The sequence below is a fragment of the Anticarsia gemmatalis genome, chromosome 2, assembly GCF_050436995.1.
Source record: "Anticarsia gemmatalis isolate Benzon Research Colony breed Stoneville strain chromosome 2, ilAntGemm2 primary, whole genome shotgun sequence".
In the NCBI taxonomy this organism is placed as follows: Eukaryota; Metazoa; Arthropoda; class Insecta; order Lepidoptera; family Erebidae; genus Anticarsia; species Anticarsia gemmatalis.
This window is the reverse complement of record NC_134746.1, coordinates 8,828,680-8,848,053: the sequence shown is the minus strand read 5'-3', so window position 1 is coordinate 8,848,053 and position 19,374 is coordinate 8,828,680. Positions and strand designations below refer to the sequence as shown.

At 36.4% G+C, this 19,374-nt stretch overlaps 1 protein-coding gene across 2 annotated transcripts in view; it reads right to left on the bottom strand.

Moving 5' to 3' along the window:
* GABA-B-R1 (gamma-aminobutyric acid type B receptor subunit 1) overlaps positions 1–19,374 on the bottom strand; it is a 144,365-nt gene that overhangs the window by 44,398 nt on the left and 80,593 nt on the right. For both annotated transcript variants that reach the window (XM_076130423.1, XM_076130432.1), the window contains exons 2-3: positions 3,619–4,299; positions 443–577 (exon numbers count right to left, since the gene is read on the bottom strand). In XM_076130423.1, coding sequence (XP_075986538.1) covers positions 443–577; positions 3,619–4,284 — 801 coding nt within the window. In that variant the 5' untranslated portion in view covers positions 4,285–4,299. The remainder of the gene's footprint in view (positions 1–442; positions 578–3,618; positions 4,300–19,374) is intronic.

The following is a 19,374-nucleotide window of genomic DNA, read 5'->3' as shown; positions in this document are numbered from 1 at the left end:
CTCGTTAAGTTGTGACGTTTAATGTCTACATGAAGTTTGAAGGAAACAAAGTATTTCTTATTGTTTTTACAGACTTGTTAGCTTTGAGTCTCTCGTAATGAATATACTTTTTCTTGAATTGTTAGTCGATAATCTTGTGACTTGGCACAAGAAAACTTCTGCTCGCGCCTCCTAGGAGGACAAACTTTGTTAAATCCTCGTAATGTGGACATGTGTCAAAAAGTACAAACTATTCCCCAAAGTTGAAACCCAAAAGGTCGGGGTCAAAGAACGAAAGAATAGCTTGAATAAAAGATTTTTAGTGTTACCTTCTTAAAAGTGACCCTAAATTATAACTTGTGTGAACTTTTATTACTTTAAATTGAGTTCGAAGATTTGAGGGTGGTCTCTGGAGAGAATTACCTATGAAAGTCTTCAAAGTATAATGATCGAAAGTACTTACAACCATAAGGTTCCACATTTTGGCGGCTTCGGCGACGGTGGTGCAAACTGTAGAACATCCGGCGAGCAGCAGCAACTTTTGCGGTGGGTTGTACAGCAGGTTGTACATAACGCTGGCTCCCAGGCCCGGCTCGCACTGAACATCACAATTGACATATTAGTTTAATTGAATCTTGTTCAAACAGTATCCAACTCATTGAACAAGGACGATATGAGTCTAACCCTCGGTTTCAGACGTACATTTAGCGGTAGTTTATCTATTCAATAGCGTTTAATATCATACAAAAAAACGCTATTGAGTACATAAACTACTGCTAAATGTACTTAGAAACTGATGGTTAATCATTGTTTAGTAAACTGAGTTTATGAACAACAAACATAGATGGAATAGATTATGGTAAATCTTTGGTTGTTTCGACATTTTGCATGTTTAATGGGTTTTACAATGGACAATGTTTGTTGTTTTCAAGCATTATTGGATTTGTTTCCAGCGAATCGGCGATCATTGCTGTTGTTATATCCTTCATAAATCTAGTCAATCCGTAATTTGCAGTCAGTATGTTGCGTTATAAATAAAAACGTCATCTGAATTTTTGAACCGGGTGTGATGATGAGTAGATATTAACACCATGTTTTGTAAATTTGCGACAATAAGAAGCAGGGCAGATATTTGTTTTTAAATTATCTCTAACTAATAGAATCACGTTCCATCATTCAACATTACTTAGCAACATGTATTTACTTAACAGAGTGTTCCTCAGCCACCAACATTCCCTGCTGGGGTTGAAAATTAATAAGAACTCGAGACCCTTAACAAGGCCATTTGAACCTCCCTTAAAGTAGACGAAGCATAAAATAAATAGACCTTCTCATTGAGATTCGCTAGGTTTACATTCATATTCATGAATGATAAAATTGTTTAACGTGTTACGATTAGTTAATTAAATTCTAAGCGCACTCTGATTGGCTGTAATCAAGACAACGCATACATCTGGGACGATCCTGAGACTTTTTAATTAATTAGTTAAGTTGACCACATTTACCAGATAAGGGAAAGGTCTACTTAACCATAATTACGCGAGTCCATTTAATCTAATTCGATTTTCCTTAGTAAGTATATACTTGATACATACATACGTTTGCAATTTATTGGATTTATCCGTCTATGTTATATTTTATCGAGGGTAAAGTGATTAGCCATTTGAAAGTCTAAGTACGTATATTTAGAACCCATTTTAGTTTTCAATATTATCTGCGGCGTTCGAATTATGCAGTTCGTAAAATTTTAAGCATTTCACGAGTAGGTAATGGTTTTGGCACGTGAACGTTGACGACAGTTTGTGAAAATAAATGCAGTTTTCATAGAATGGTATTTTTATGCTGTAAAAATTTTACTGTTATCCAAAAGGCTCGAATTATTCCAAACTATCAAATTTTGTTATAAATTAAATCGCGCATTTTGTTCTAAGTCTGTTTAAAATCTATAAATGATACGAGTTTATTTACTTATCATAATGATCAAAGTAGATTATAAATAAAAACTCAGCAAAATTCTTTAAAATTTCTATAAAAATATTTTTACACAGGTTACGAGGCGCGAGGTAGATACGCAGCCACGTGGCACCAAAAAAAATATTACGTTTTTATGTTCCTTTGCCTATTTGTGGAATAGCAGATTATTTATTCCGCCTTATTCAATTATTTTCATAATCGATGTAATCGACGGCCAAAAATAAATTATTCGGTTTACCTAAAAAGTTCTCAATTGGAAATTCAAATGAGACAAAGAATATGAATTATAACTTTTTAAGACGTCTTGGCTGCTTTATTACACGTGTTATTGATTAGGAATAATTACACAGTACCTATTTTTTTAGACAAGTCATAATATTATGTGCTGAACGGCATGTCATTATTATTTCTTTACGAACCTAGCGGATTTAGATTTTAATTTAGAAACTTACTAACAACTCTATGCAAAAAATTTATTTAAATGTTATTCTTGACAGGCTAAGTGCTAGTTTACCCCAAGTCAATTTTTTGTAGTTGAGTGAATAGCTTGTTAGAACATTTACTGCTAGTTGTCTTCGTTGTAAATACGTCAGGGAGCACAACGTGAAAATGTAAAACGGAATGCAGAGACAGAATTCCATTATACCGTGGACGCTTCAAGTCGGACCTTTCATCGTCCAACGATGAGAATACTCATTTTACCTATACTTTGTTTTAGCAAACCGAGTCAAAATTAATTAAATTCATGCGTAAATAACAAACAACAGGGAAATTGGATCTAGTTCAAAGTTACACATTTTTATGACAGATCATTTTCCTCGTCGTACGATGCGATATTTAATACGTTTTCGCTTTCAAAAGGTTTCATACGTTAGCCATTAATTGGTTAGATCCGCAACAGTCCCGTACACCCATTTCATTTATCGCTGTAATGACTCTCGTTGCGGTTGCCCTCAATAATTCCCCTCTATTATGAAGTCGGCTCTTCTTCGCAAATTTTTTTCAATAATCACCACGATATCGAACTGATCGGAATCGACAATTTGTCCGTGAATAGGTATGAATCGATAAAAAGGGAAATTACCTTCAACCGGCGCGGAAATTCTATCCAATAAAATTTTCTTCCTGAACCATTCATAAATTCTCAATAATTGAATTGAACGTCAGCTTCACCCTCTCGGTTGCAATATCATAAGCCTATGATTTTAGTTCATTTGGATTTATGAGCACACTGCTGGGTAGAAATACGAACCCCTTTTTGTTAATTATAGGGACCGCAGTCAGCTGGGCTGGTTTTAACTTAATGGATTAGGTTGGTACTTGTCATTCTGAACGAACATCGAGAGGCGAAGACACGTTATGCACATTAACTTGATTGGAATTATAATTGGAATTTTCGTAACTTTATCAACTACGAAGTTATATTACGTTTAATTTAGTTAACTGTTATGAAGAGAATTCGCATTATTCTAAATTACAACATTAATTCACCTATGAATATGAAAGTTGGAACTTATACCTAGGTGATATTGTGCAGACGTATCTACCCCATTCAAACTTGAAGGGCATGTATCGTAAATTATCGCACACGAGACGCATGTATTGGCACATGAAAGTAATTTATCGACTCCCTCGGTAAATGGATGATTAATGAATCAAAAATACCTTGCTATCGTTGCTGTGAATGTATAATTTGAAGCCGGACAATAAATCAGAGCGCGCGTTGACATCGGCGAGTGCGAGCTCGGCGGCGGGCTTGCAGGCCTGGCCGCCCTGCCACCCGCCCTCGCCCTCCATGGGGAAGATGCCGCCGATGTGCAGGTCTCCATCGCGGCGGCCCTCGCTGTACCCGCCGCACCCGCTCAGCCACAGCAGCAGCAGCGTGTGCGCCCGCCGCGCGCCGCCCCTGCGCCGCCACCACCACCGCGACCGCGCCGCACTCACAACACACTTGGCAACAACGAATAATTGCACTAACGTCTTCACTAACAACGCTTTAATATCACAATACACTGTTCTAGTTCGAAAACAAAACATATTATTCACAACAGTTTTTAATTTGACTAGCGGACGCTTTGAAAAATTAAAGTTTACGCGCACACGCGGCAGGGAGGCGTCGGCGTTTTGATATAAACGTGATATCACCCGTAGATATTGTAGACATAGCCTAATAAGCGTGAAATTTTCTATAAAATATGGCATCGAGCGTGATCGAGGAGCCGCGCCGCGGCCGGCGCGCCCCGCCGCCGCGGCCGCCGCGTGACCCTCGCCGCCCTGCAGGGTCATCGCTCGCGGCGGGGACATGCTGTCATTGTTCACCTCTCCCAGCATTTTCCATGCTCCCTTCTGCAACAAACAAACGAGAACGCTTTCATCTCAATGGCTATTTTGGGAAAGCACAAAGGTAATACGCAAATCCATACACATTCCAGACCTTGCTCCAAACACAGTCAATCTCAGTCTGAAAAGAGGTCGTATATTTCGTCTCGCATACTTAACTCTATACAATACTGTGAGTGAGTTGTAGTCAGATATTAATATAAGGTTGTGGTAATGTAAATGCCTATTTTGGGTATTCATAGTTGCATAAATATGTTTATATTGACATGATTCTAGTCCACCACTAAAATATTAAAAACAAAATGCTTTTACTGCCAACCAGCTGATTGTCGCTAGTAGCAGAGAATCACGCTTTTGAAGAACTTATTTGGTTTGACTTCGAAACGTTAAATCCCGATAAAGCCGTTTCCAGTGTCATATGAATTTATTGCTGAATCGAAATTCCATAAACAGCCAGTAATAGTAATTACATATTCAAATAAAAGTAATACATAATATATATTCAATGATCTAGCTTGATATTAAGTTGCAAAATGCTCTATCTTTACTAAAAATGCACCATGCAGTGATATTATACCTCGCCAATTGTAAGTAACACTTTTATACTGACGATTGTAGACGCTTCAAAACCAATTTCGACGGATATCGCCGTAGATCACAATGACCGAACGCTGGTCTGCAACTTTTAAAAAGTTCCATTCTTTAGTAACATTGGAGTTGTGAATGATTTATTCAATAAGAATTTCTGCTTGCGGATACAAAAAGTCCGATAATCGTCTCTCTGTAATCGTCCGCAATGAAATGAGAAGTTAATGATTCGAAGCTTATTCCTTTGTAATACCGGTGGTAATCAATGAGAGGAAATGGTGTTCAATTAAAATGTCGATTTACACAAAGCAATGGGCTTATTAGGTATCCATCCTGTATTTATCAACGGACTTAAAAGGTTAGGTGTTAAATGAATAAATTTTATTTAGGACATTCTTATAATAAACGGAGTAGTAAAACGACTTGAATTCTAGAAGGTTAAATATTATGAATATTTGCTAAATAGAAATTCATAGTGTTAGCAAATTACATTCATTATATAGTTAAGACGCCGTGTAACGCATTTTCACAACAAACAAACAATAACTGTCTGAAAGTACCTACGTAAAATAGTGTAAGTACAATTAAAGCCAACGATGCGATCAACATCTCGACAGGTAAGTACCAAACGTTAGTCAATATACTACGCCTATAATAATCATTACATCAGCCATATACATAAGTTTATATGGAGAGATGGTATTCAATGTGACGGAATTTCATTACGATATTGGCAATAAATAGCGATAATGCAAACCCTTTCATGGGCAATAACTCGTTAGGCGGGCACTACAAATCGCGTTTATATATTGTGTAATGTGGCAGCCTCAGTTATGGGAGAGGTTAACGTTGTTATGTGCGAGGTGATCAATCAGCGCCGTATCGAGTGCGCCGCATCGATATGTCGAGTTTGTAATTTAGATATTTACTCGCCACCTCATCTTGTGCCCGCATCCACTCGCTAAATGATATATTACTTCCCCTATATAAAACTTGCAACACATCGCGAATGTAAGCCAAATAAAACAATAGTCTATTAAAAACTTCGCCCATCTCACAAATAGTGTATTTTCGGTGCATTTTACCGAAGAGATACGACAGTTAGCGAGTAAATGAAACTTTCACAACAGCGACGTTAAATTCGATATTTTGCCGGCAAGTCCGACTGTCCGCCCCCGCAATCATTTTTCAAATCATATTTTCAGATTTGTTCCTTCCATAAGCAATATTTCAATTCAGGTCAAAAGGTTTCAATTTACCGTGATGGCGAGTCAGGGAAAGTGAGTAAGGGTAGTGATAAATAGTTCCCACGGACAAACTATGCCTACTACAAGTTGATTATTGCTTCTCAAGAACAACACAATTTGTCGATCGGCCAGGTAGTTTGTTTTCATTTCTGTTTCTTTAATATGTATTATAATAGTGGCTAATGGACAGTATTAACCTAATTTACGGCGCTACTCACTTCCCGTGTTTTTAAAGAAATATCTTTATGCGTAAAACGTTCCCATTTCACGGTAAATAAAAGTGAATAAAGTTAGTGAAGATTAAGGCTTTTAAAAATAATGGTTCAGCTGATGATAAAAAATGAAAATAAAACCTCTGAACGCTTTTATTTCTCAGTACTTCTAAGATTTGTATCTTTAAGTACCTTTTGCCTAAAGAAATTTTAAAAAGTTTTACGACGTTACTTTCTCATAATAAGAGTAAAGGTTTAAATGGACGTAACAATATTCAACTAATAATTGTTCAATTGGATAAAAGTATTTAGTAGAACAAGCGGAGATTGTAATTCATTCATAATGTATCGTATGTTTGTTTCAGCCGCCCGATGGCCTTTGACATGCTTTAAAGAATGTTATTGCAGCAAGGGATCACTTTTTAACGTGCCCCCCAAAGCACGAAGACGTTCAATGCAAATACCACTAGACTGCCATCTATACAGGGTGTCCCAAAACTCAACGATAATCTGTGACCGGAAGAAAGGCCAAGTTATACCAGTTCTGGGAAAAATAAAAAAAAAATTCCATATCACTTAGTTCAGCAATAATAGACATTTTTCAAAAAAGTTGAAATTCCACACCCTTGGTCGCATTTTCAAGTCCTGTGATCACCAATGTCACAATTTCGCTGCGTTTCTTTTATTTGCGTAATCTTTATTAAATATGTTATTAATCGTAAAACAAATTAAGGCACAAAACTTTGTTAAATTACTAAAAAAAGTTAAGTTTTAGTGAGTCATGTTTCACAAAAATATCGTTAGTTAACTTTGATGCTTCATATTGAAAAAAAAATGTACTACACTACCCTTGGCAAGTTATTTCAAAAGTTGGCGCATTTAATCAAGATTTCAAAATGGTGCAACACTTGCCACTTTTCTTGTCATTAAAAATGTTATTTTTATTTGAACGAAGCATATCCTCGCAGAGGGATCGGACGCAGTGGTTCTATTTTATGGCCTCCTCTTTCCCCCGATCTAAATCCAGTAGATTTTTGACTGGGAAGGCATAAAAGATATGGTCTATTCGAAATCAATACAAAATCTATCAGAACTTCGCCAGGAAATTGACACAGCGTCAGAAGAAATAAATGCAAGGAATTTTACACGACTGGTGAAAAGGTCTTTTGTAAGGCGTTGCAGAGCCTGTATTCGTGCCACAGGAAAACAATTCGGAATGACTTTAGTTTATGGAGAAAAATTGAATAAGAACGATGGGTCGTTAATTTTTTTTTAATATTATTATTACCTATTATGTTTATTACATTAAATATTGGTTATGGACTGATTCAATTACCTCTTTACTAAAAATAATTGCTTGCCTCTGGCACGAATACAGGCTCTGCAACGCCTTACAAAAGACCTTTTCACCAGTCGTGCAAAATTCCTTGCATTTATTTCTTCTGACGCTGTGTCAATTTCCTGGCGAAGTTCTGATAGATTTTGTATTGATTTCGAATAGACCATATCTTTTATGCCTTCCCAGTCAAAAATCTACTGGATTTAGATCGGGGGAAAGAGGAGGCCATAAAATAGAACCACTGCGTCCGATCCCTCTGCGAGGATATGCTTCGTTCAAATAAAAATAACATTTTTAATGACAAGAAAAGTGGCAAGTGTTGCACCATTTTGAAATCTTGATTAAATGCGCCAACTTTTGAAATAACTTGCCAAGGGTAGTGTAGTACATTTTTTTTTCAATATGAAGCATCAAAGTTAACTAACGATATTTTTGTGAAACATGACTCACTAAAACTTAACTTTTTTTAGTAATTTAACAAAGTTTTGTGCCTTAATTTGTTTTACGATTAATAACATATTTAATAAAGATTACGCAAATAAAAGAAACGCAGCGAAATTGTGACATTGGTGATCACAGGACTTGAAAATGCGACCAAGGGTGTGGAATTTCAACTTTTTTGAAAAATGTCTATTATTGCTGAACTAAGTGATATGGAATTTTTTTTTTATTTTTCCCAGAACTGGTATAACTTGGCCTTTCTTCCGGTCACAGATTATCGTTGAGTTTTGGGACACCCTGTATATGGAATGTCCGATGTTTGTAATAAAAATACTGATCTTTGGTACGTTCTAATAAAAAATCAGAACAGCTTTATGCTCGTAAACTGTGTAGTACTGTATTGTAACTGAAATCCAATACTTGCGCTCGGCTATCGAAGCTTTTAAAATTACTGATGCGTATCGACTTTCGCAAAGTGCAGGGTTCTGTAAAATAAAAATGCCAGCACATTTAACACTGTAATTTTGTAGAAAAGTATGATATTAAATGTAATTTTAAATTACAATGAATTGATACATAATAAAGTTAACAGTACATATCTTGCACTGACACAGGTCCCACAAAACCCTGTGATTGGATTAAGTTCTTATAAATACTTTTATTTGCAGGATATGAATAAAAATATATTCCAACTCTTCTTTACCGTATTCTATCGCAGTCCTTAACAGTTCCCTAATAGAATAATATATTAAGTACGTAATGAAAGGTAGTAAGCAATCACATTGAGGCTTGAAGACCTCACTCCGAGTGGCTCCGGCAAGAGGCTAACGCAATCAGGCCCTACTATTGCCGCAATTTCCAAGGAAATCACATAAAGGAACCATTCGGCCGTCCCCTCTTCGCTTGTCATTACAATTGTCTACTTATTTTTATTATTTTCAAGGGGCTTACCTCAACCATACGAGTGGAAATCGTATTCATTATTATCCTTATAATTTTTTATAGTGCCCGTCACATTAATATTCATACGAAACGGTATATCCGATGCCAGTCGGTTATTGTAAGCAAAGTGTTTTGTTAACGATAATGATTACGTGGCTACACTTCAACGGGGCTTAACGTCAGCCTAATAAGATATTTTCGCTTCGAAAATAAACTCTTTACGAACCCGAGTATTTTGTGTTCGTATTGAAATCTCGCTGACACGAGCCCATGAATGTAATAAAATGTTGGAAATGTAAAGAAAAAAAATTGTCCGGGGGCAGAGTGAACCTCGAAATCAACCATTTACTTTTATGGAGTACAGCATTCGTCTCGGTTCATTTACATTTCGGGGCTCGTTTCGTTACCGAGCTGATTTTGTGCCTAGGCATGGTTACGTGATAAGGCCACGTATATATTCGTACATAAACTATGTAAATCGGCGAGTTTGCGAATACTAAAATTCAGAAATTGGGAAGGTAAAATTTCAATGGACTCTCGATCTAGAAATGGGGATTGGTGAATTTTGTGATAAACAAACTTATTTTCTAAAGTGCTTGCTGAACGCTGACCACTAAAAGATTGTTAGCTCTTGCAGGTACTCCATATATCTGATAAATGTTATACTTAGAAAATGATACTGAAATGTTTTTATTGACCAAAAAAACTTTTAGCTAATTGAAAGAACTTTACTATTAATGTCAGAGATTCCATTCCGCTTATGTCAGGGATAGACGGTGTATAAGGAAGGAAGCGTAGTCACACAATTTGGTAAGTCAATGAGTTGCATAATTTATCTTGAATCGCGCATCAAGGGAAAGAATAAACACCTACTAACACAATCAGTGTCCTATTGTGTCGGATTGTAATGCGTCGTTGGGCGCTCTTTTCATGTAAATAGCGTAGCTGTTCGATCTCACGACAAAGATATAAAGCGCGATACTCTATTTGGTATTCCGTGCTGAAGCTCAAAACAAAAGAATTTTAGTGATTTGTGAGCGTAGTTAAATTACGTCTTTTTCTCTTTTGTCAAGCGTAACGACGGCTGTCAATGGCGGCAGCTGTCGCGCCTAATGTATTTTAATTTATCTCGACTGAGATTAATTGAATCTATTTACTGCAAAAATATGCAACAGCACACACAATTTCTACGCCTTTTGTTTGTTTAAAAAGCTATTTGCGCATAAACTGGAGTTAGAAACTCGAAAAATGTTTTATCTAAACTTTTTAAATTAAAAAGCGAAATTCTTTTGTCCGAGTTGAGGCCAACAAACTTTTTCTTGCAAAGCATACTGTCTTGTGGAATTGCCGGTGATTTTTTCTGTTTCACCATTTGCGAATTTTAAACAATTTATTTCACAGTAAATAAGATTCGCCGTTGGTCCCTACAAAGGGTAAGCATTTCAAATTTGAATTCTTACTTGAGCAGCTTTGTATTCAGGACTTGATGAGATCGAATAATTTATGCCTTGCTAAGTGAACGAACAAATATTCAATCCATTGGAATCTTGTTGAATAATACTAATATTGGAGATTAAGAGCAATCTTATTGGAATATTTGAATGCAGAGGCGATAACTGTCCAAGCCTTGATTAAAGATGCCTTTGTATATTTACATTCCGACTGGCGTTTACAGCAATAACCGATTGAAATAGGCATTAAATCAATTATTATATTTGACTAGCTGACCCGCGCAACTTCGCTTGCGTTACATAAGAAAGAGTGGGTCAAAATATTCCCCGTTTTTGTAACATTTTTTTACTGGTACTCTGCTCCTTTTGGTAGTAGCGTGATAATATGTAGCTTATAGCTTTCTCAATAAATGGGCTATCTAACACTGAAAGAATTGTTCAAAACGGACCAGTAGTTCCTGAGATTAGCGCGTTCAAACAAACTCTTCAGCTTTATAATATTGTAGTAAGTATGCTTGCAGCAGGTGTTATCTCGAAAAATCAATAGACAATTAAAAAAAATCACAGCATTGTATCGATACGAAATGGCGGACAAGTTTGCCGCAGTACTAAGCCTCTTACAAACAAAACTAAACAAAGTGAGATTACCGATTGGAATTGTAGCTGCACTTTGGTAGATTGGTGTTCAAATTGAGAGAGATTTTCTATCACTTGAGGTTAAAAGATTTTTAGTTCACGATTATTCCAAATTTCTAAAAATATCGCAGCTAAGAACTGGCTTTTTGAAAAGTAATTGTGTTAACAATAGTTTTATAACTTTTCAATTACTTTAACAACGTTTGAAATTTTATTTATTTATACCTTTTATAGAATATACGTAATAAATTTAACCCATTACTGTCCCACTACTGGGCAAGGGTTACCCCCTGAAGTAGTAGGGTAGTAAAAGAGGAGTGAGCTTGTTAACCAAAAGCCTGTGTCAGTAAACTCAATTCTATTTTAGAAAGTAATATCTCAATTGAACTGATGGTTTTAAAATTAATGATTTGCATTTACGTCAATAGAAAGAAAGAAAATAATTTATACGTAACGATACACAAATAGTTAAGTCTTATTTAGTAAAAACTAACCCATTTTTTAAGTTGAATAATCAACTTAATTTTCATGGCGCGTCCAATGCTAAGATAACCCATCAAAATAATATCCTGATTACCGTATTATAAGAACATTATATTAGGTACATATTAACATTAAGTTAGGCTCGTTTCATATAGGCCCCATACGTTATACGTATAAGCTTAGGCAATTTTACCCACGTAATACTTTTTTCTATCTGCCAAAATCTGGGTCTCACCGACAATATACGAGAAAAGGCGGACATTGTACTTATAATCACAACGGACGACAGGTGGATTTCACCTAGCACTAAGACGACACTGAACAAGAGGATTTGTAGGCTTTACTTGATGGACGTAGATACGCTATTCTTACCCAAGATCATACTACCTACATAAAATCTAGAAGCACTATTATTTTAATTAAACTCCGCACCAGAAAAACCGTAATTACGGCTCTACATTAAGATATGCGCTAGAAAATTTAGCAGGCGCGCTCAAACACTAGAACAAAACAACAAGGAGTTTGTGAAGATAAGTATCTTCCATTAAAACAGTATTGTTGGATTTAATTTTGGCGGATTCTATCTTGTGCTTATCTTGCCGTTGCCTAAATAGACGCTTTGTGGGACTCCGCCAATAAAATGAACCCAATGTTGCCGATGTCATAATCGTTAACAAACCGGATTTGTTTGTAACTTCATCAGCCAAGATTATTGCTTATTCGGATTAAGATGTTATATATTTATATAACATTGTAAGTCGTTAGTTCAACGTTTAAGCCACTCATGCAATGTTGGCGTGTACGATGTGTGAGTATGTTTATTTATGAACGATGGCGCCGTAAAAACGTTCAATTTACGATCCGATTATGTCCAACGAAGCTTTGAACCATTAAACGGTGTTGTGCGAGCTCTTTAGCCGCTGCGTGAGGCGCGCGCCACAAAATTGCGGTTGTACCTGAAAGCAAGAGAACAGCGCCGAATAAGAGCGGCATAATTAAATTTACCATACCACGCTTCAGGTGCAAACCAACTTGGTTTCTTTGGCGTAGTCACAAACTTTGTTTTACGACTATATACTCTACAGAGCATGTGACAGCCACGTCTTTGCTATACGAACGTATGAGATACGCCTTTATTGGGTTCATGTTCGAAACCGAACACACTGATTGTTATTCTTTTCATAACAGGAAAATTCAGATTGTATGAAAGCGGTTTCAGTGTATATTGGATCGGTACTTTCACCTTTTTTCGACCACAAAGAGACTCGGAGAGACGCAAATATGATAAAATTTGCGAATTTATTCTTTTATAAGGTAAATGTTGAATGGAAATAAGCGTTAAACGGGTCGACGTAATGAGGCTAACGAGCAGATCGCAGCACCTATAACGTTTAATTCTATGACTTTTCCTCGTTTCAATTTCGAAACTTTACTTTTTGTAGTCTCATTTTGACAGTTTGTTAATGAAACTTTTCTTTACGGCGTTAGACGGGAACAAAGCAAGGCTTTGTTATGTTTTATTGCCGTCTCTGTCGTCGTAGTAATGAGCGCTAGTGGAGCTGCGACGTGCAGGCCGCTCCCTCCGTCGGCAACAGTTACCTAGGACATAAATAACAAATGGTGTTTGAAAACACCCATCGCAGTACATCGCGCGCTATGTCACAACTTTGATTGAATCTATTGAAGTTTACTGAAGTTAAAGCCATTAAATGGTTGGTATAAAGTCACAATAAATTCTACTTTCACCTTAACATGTTATAAAGATGAATCTTCAATAGACTATACCAAATACTTTTCGTATTCCCAAAACTCTGATAGAAACAAGTTGCCGTTTATGAAAATCCGTGCCGTGAGCGTATCTAATTAAGTGTTTCATTTCTGTTTTAAAACAGCTCGCCCATTAACTACTTTACCTAAAAACGGCATGTACACTTAAACATTAAGCAAATAAAGTTGTTCGTGTAACTAAGTGAGAGAGTGGAATGTGCTTCTTTTATCTAGTTTCAATCTAACACGCTCCGAAGCGCGGGGCGTTACTGCAGCGTCTTCATTACTCACTAAGTGTTACACAAAGCGAGTTTACTTCTAAATAGAGTCACTTAAAATATATTAAAATGTGGTCTGAAAGTGTGATATTACATATTTACGCTATCTTACCAACAGAATTATCAGGTGTAAGCGAAACCCAAAATATAAAAAAAAATCATGCATGGCTATCTCGTTGATATGGTTTATAGTAAGAGTTTTGGTTAAAAACCTAAATAAATAAAAAGAAAAGCTTTAAGCTATATTAATGTAAATGTTTATTATTATCCGTCTTACAATACATTAACCTCAATAATGGGATTGTTATTGATATATCCCGTTCTATTACCGATAAAGCTATCGAATACATAGCTTTTTATATTTCTAAACAGTTAAATAGTTCGGTTGTACTCAACCTTCCGTTACAACTTGTAATTCTATTAATCTCACGCAACTCTGCCCGAAATACGTCGGAAAATGAGAATGGAGCACGGATGACATGTGTAATAGAAAGATAATATACCATCATAATACGGGCTACCTTTCCGGGGATTTTCTTCTCATGAGTGACATTTCATTCATCTTCGTTCTCTTTTTGTTTTCTCATTTAATATCAAAAAGAAAACGAATTCAAGAAGCAACCCTACGGCCAGTAATACATTCACAAACTAATTAACACACTTCCTCAAGGAGCACCAATGAAAGGGTTAAGTTTAGGTAAATCATTGTGAATAGTTCATTGTAGGCCGTTAACAATGTCGATAAGGTGTCTGGAGCACAAAGAAATAAACGGTCGTTTGTTGGGGCGGCGTCGAAAGGAAAAGCAATTAGCTAGAATGCAAATAGCAAAATGTATTGTAGTGTTCAACACATTTGCATACGAAGCGACGGGCGGACGGAATTCCGAGGGCCTGGCGTACTCATTCCCTGTATAAGCTTCCGTTCAAAACTTCCATCGTAAAGCTAAAAAACCAATGCTGCGCTCACTCTAATTTCGTTGGGCGAGAACAGAACGCCATTCCAAGTTTGCGTAATTTGTAACGAAAATTGTTTCTGAACAAAAAATTCTGGCATTCCAAAAATACACATTATTGTTGTTAAAGGTCCTACATTTTTAATTGCGATTCACCGCATTACGGTTCTTTACGATCAGTATAGCTTCGGGCCTGTTAAGAATTCATTTGTTTTCAGAGAAACATTTTCTGCCAACCATTTACGTAGGGCTATTCCGATTTACGCGGTGCCATTTGGAGAAATTGTCTAATTAACCTGCCTATTGAACAATTTATTACACAACCCGTAGATGTTTCAGTGTAATTTCGCCTCAACCTTATTGACTGTTGTATTACGAATAAATCACTGACGCTGTAATTTTGTTTCAAAGCGCCTATATTGCAGGGATCTAATATTCATTATGTACCTACCTACCGGTTTTATAGTGAGCAATTTGTATTCAGTACACCTGTTGCAACTACGTTCAAATAACTTTTCAAGAATAAATACCATTAACCTCAGTAATGTTTATATTTGAAGCAAAACTTATTTAATTCCCTTCATAGGCATCGCTTTTAAACGGTTCATTATGTTATATGTTTCCTGAATCGTTTACCCGATATTGATACCTAAACGTTCTTTTTAACCTTTGTACAATTGTTACAACGCGTTCAATATAAGTTAATAGTACGCTTCTCACGTGCTACGACATTCTATTGTGCTACACCGATGCTACGAAGACACGTGACCGCGCGGCGTAGCGCTACACATTTTTGGGGTTCACACGATAAATGTTACACAAAATATACCTGCTTTTAACAATGGCATAATAGACCTTTACATTAAATTGACTCTTACAAATTGTGCGGAATAAGCACCTGCTGCTGAAAAAAAGAATCTTTTATTCCCAAAATCATTGAGATCGTAATAACCCCGGGGCGATTTTATATTAAATATAACAGTCAAAGCTCCATTACAAATGTTGGGATTGTTGAAAGTAAATACGCCCTTGACATATTCAAGGAGGGAGATAACTGCGTCAAAATAAGTCGAGGCATATTTCAATTACCTCAGGGAGCACGCGTCCCCGCTATCATGTGGAAATGGACCCAAAATGTTTTCCACGTACGCCGTTACGAGTATGTGAACACATTATATTTTACTAATGAATAAAGTCCGGCAATATCCCACATTGTTTCTGTTTCATGTTACAAGATTCACTGACGTTATCAGATGGACACTGTACGCAATTAAAACCGTCGTATCACCTTCAAAGCTCACAAAATAGCCGACAAAAATCAAGTATAAAATATCGTGAATATATTTTTAACATTTCTCATTATCGCTGTTGTCTACGAAAGTGAGTTCAGTTAACAATTCGTTCAATTCCAATTTCGTTGTGGAGCATGACTCTTAAAATTCCCGGTGTTATAGACACTTAAATGTTTGAAGAGGTGGGTACTTATCCGGCGGTATTGCAATGGCAGTTTCGTGCGGAAGAATTCACAATCGTTCGAATTTTTAAAGCAATAAATTGTGCACGTGCCCGAGGTGTGAGTGGCGCGGCATGGTGCTGCTCCCGCCCTCCTCTCCCCCTCTCTCTAGAGCTCGTCTGCGTTGAAGCTATTTTGCTAAATGCTTCGCTAATTAACATCCCAAGCCTCAATTTATTTGGAACATTTCTGCGGTTCTTTTATTCTACATTGAACAAAAAGTGGTTGTGAAGAATTTGATAAATTCTCCAAGATTAATTTATTATCTAGCGAATAAGATTAGATGGATTATGTAAATGTTATATCTCTATTATTTAATATTTTACAAGAAAGTTGTGAAGTTTTATGAATCGTTGGTAATTTTCGGCGCGGCTCATTACCATTACCAGATAAATAGTTACCATAGCGAATAAACGTTTTTAATTCTGCGTATTTATCTTCATTTTGTCACTTCTACAAGATGAACATTACATAAAATTAGTCTATAGGGGATATTTCAGTTTGTGAATAGCATGCGGTCAAAAACACAAAACACCACGAAAATACCTTGAGTTTAGGATAATTTGGACTCTTGGTCTCAACAGCACTTATACAATATCACATAGTGTACAAACTACTCTAATAGAACAGTCTGATATGGACTCTCTACTATTAGTGTAGTGAGTGTACACTCCACTAAGCGTTACAAAGCAACATGAATTGGCACAAAACGTGGAGACGTCATTAATTAAAGCTCGCTTTCTACTCATGTTACACAAGATAGTCCTTTATTAGTTAGGTTAAGAACATCCAAATGATTCACGCATAACTGGCGCTTACTTGAGCGTCATGATCAGTGTTGCCAACTTGGATTTTGAAAAAGGCGTAGGCCAGATTAGAAAATTACGTAGAAATAGTAAAATTTCCATATGAGAAATACGTAGATCTACGTACTTTTTTTTTTGATTGAAATTAAGACAGTAGGGTAGGTAAAAGTGAATAAAACGACAATTCATAAGACCCTAAAAGTTGCAGACAGATAGCAGATAGATAAAACTGGTTAGAGAGATATCTCCGTGAACAAAAATAATAATAAATAAATAAATATACCAGTAGCCGGTTAGTTTTTACAATATCTACATTCTACATGTGAAACCACCACTTACAGATAATTTAAAAAAGTTCGCTACTTTCAGGGTCATCGATTTATTTAAATTATTCAATTTTTATTATCATTTTCAGATAAACTAAAAAACACCTTCGATATCTTAGTTCGAAATATTTTTAGGTTAAGATTCACTTTTACCGTTTTATTTACGGCAGACACCGCAGACAAGACGCCAAGACGTTTCGTTTTACACAGTCACATGAGTCTCAGTTCTTTTGAATTGACTGATGACTGACACTGTTTTTAAAATGAATGGCGTAGGTAATAATAAGTTGAGTGGCGAGGCGAGGCGAGTATGCGCTAGTATAAAACGGAACGTTTATTAACTTTTTTTTACGAAAGTAACAAAAATAATGCCCATTCAGTCTTACAACGGGATATGTTATTTTGCAATTGAATAATTTTGATAGAAAATACGTAGATTCTGGGACTAAAGTTCGTAGGTTTGCGTGGAAGGCTTAAAATACGTAGATCTACGTAAAAAGACGTAGAGTTGGCAACACTGGTCATGATCCCGGTCCGCGTGTTGCTTCAACTACATACAATTTCACGTCAAAGTGTAGTTTGTGGCCGGCTTTATGTACGAATACATAAACTTAGTTGTGTTCGTTACGAATGTTGAAAGCAGCCGACCAGCCGAGGTAAACTAATTTGGCACGCATTCAAACTAACGGCCCATCTTTGAACCAAGAATCCTTATTAACTGAAGAGCTCGCGGCTTTGCTTACTTTACCCTAATGTTGGCATTATGTATGTACAATTGTAGATTTTTGCACCTTTTATACATTTGGCTAAGCGCTTTGCTGAGATTGGGTGTTTTATTTTACAGCGTGTACTTCGCTGTTGCTTCTCAGTGTTGGTTTGAACGCGAGTTGGCAATAATTGCAACATTGTTATTCCGTAGGCAATAAAACCGAGGCTATGTAAACTAATTACAGCCTTTAACACTTTCATCTCTTGCTGTTACATTATTGTGTTTTCCTTTAACTGCGTTATTTGCTGTTTAGTAGGTACGTTCATTAGCAATATAGACTCGAGATATTTGTTTTTGTAATGTCAATTTAACCCATTCCCACTGCTGGGCAAGGGTCTCCTTCCGTGATGAAGGAGGGGTTAGACCTTGAGTCCACCACGCTGGACAATTGTGGGTTGACCCTAACTACGATTTTCATATACTTAAATTATTATCTGCAGTCTTTTAACGTGCTCAATAAACTGAATACTAAGTTATATAGAATCTTCATTTCAAATGACTTTTATAACATTTCAATTAGCAAAATTGAAATCCAGTCTATAAACATACATATGTAAGCACATAATATGAGTATAACATTAGAAAATCAACGTTTACCGCACGAAACATACACAAACATAAGTTAAATTCACCTCTAGCTTTATATAAATACATGGCAGGCTCCCTATTTACATACTCTCGATGTATGTACAACAAACTGACTGAAATTACCAGCAATCTGGCTACCGACCGCAGTTTTGAGTAACCGCTGCGATGCGCTATAGTGAATTCGTGAAAAGCCTATATGCATTCGCTCAGCAGGCCCGGGTTGGCTTCAACGCTGAACGGCGCTGTGCAACGGACAGTAATGACTTTACTGATGGATTTATTTTGTAATTAACTTGAATTAACTATCAGAACCATGAGTTAATAAGCAACGGATTTATCGATATTGTTGAAATGTAGGGTTACATTTTTTAAACGGATGAACTGGTTTCCGATTTAATTGATAAAAAATTTAATACATTTTAGGTAACGGATTACAGCCTCCCTCGAAAACGATAAAATATATAATTTACCAGCATTCATAAATTCTAAATACGCAAAATTAATGTTCGTTTAAACAGCAGTATTTCAAATTAAAACTTATCACGCGGAAACCAGGAAATACGGCGTCAATGCTCAATAGACCGTTGTATTTGGCGTTACGAACATTGATGTACAAAGCTGAACAAACTAGCCACACTACTGTCAGCAAATGGACACTTTGCTATGTCAAAATAAACTAGGACACAATAGGGCTTAGCTTAGAACAGTCTAGAATGATCGAGCTTGACGCCGAACACAGGTG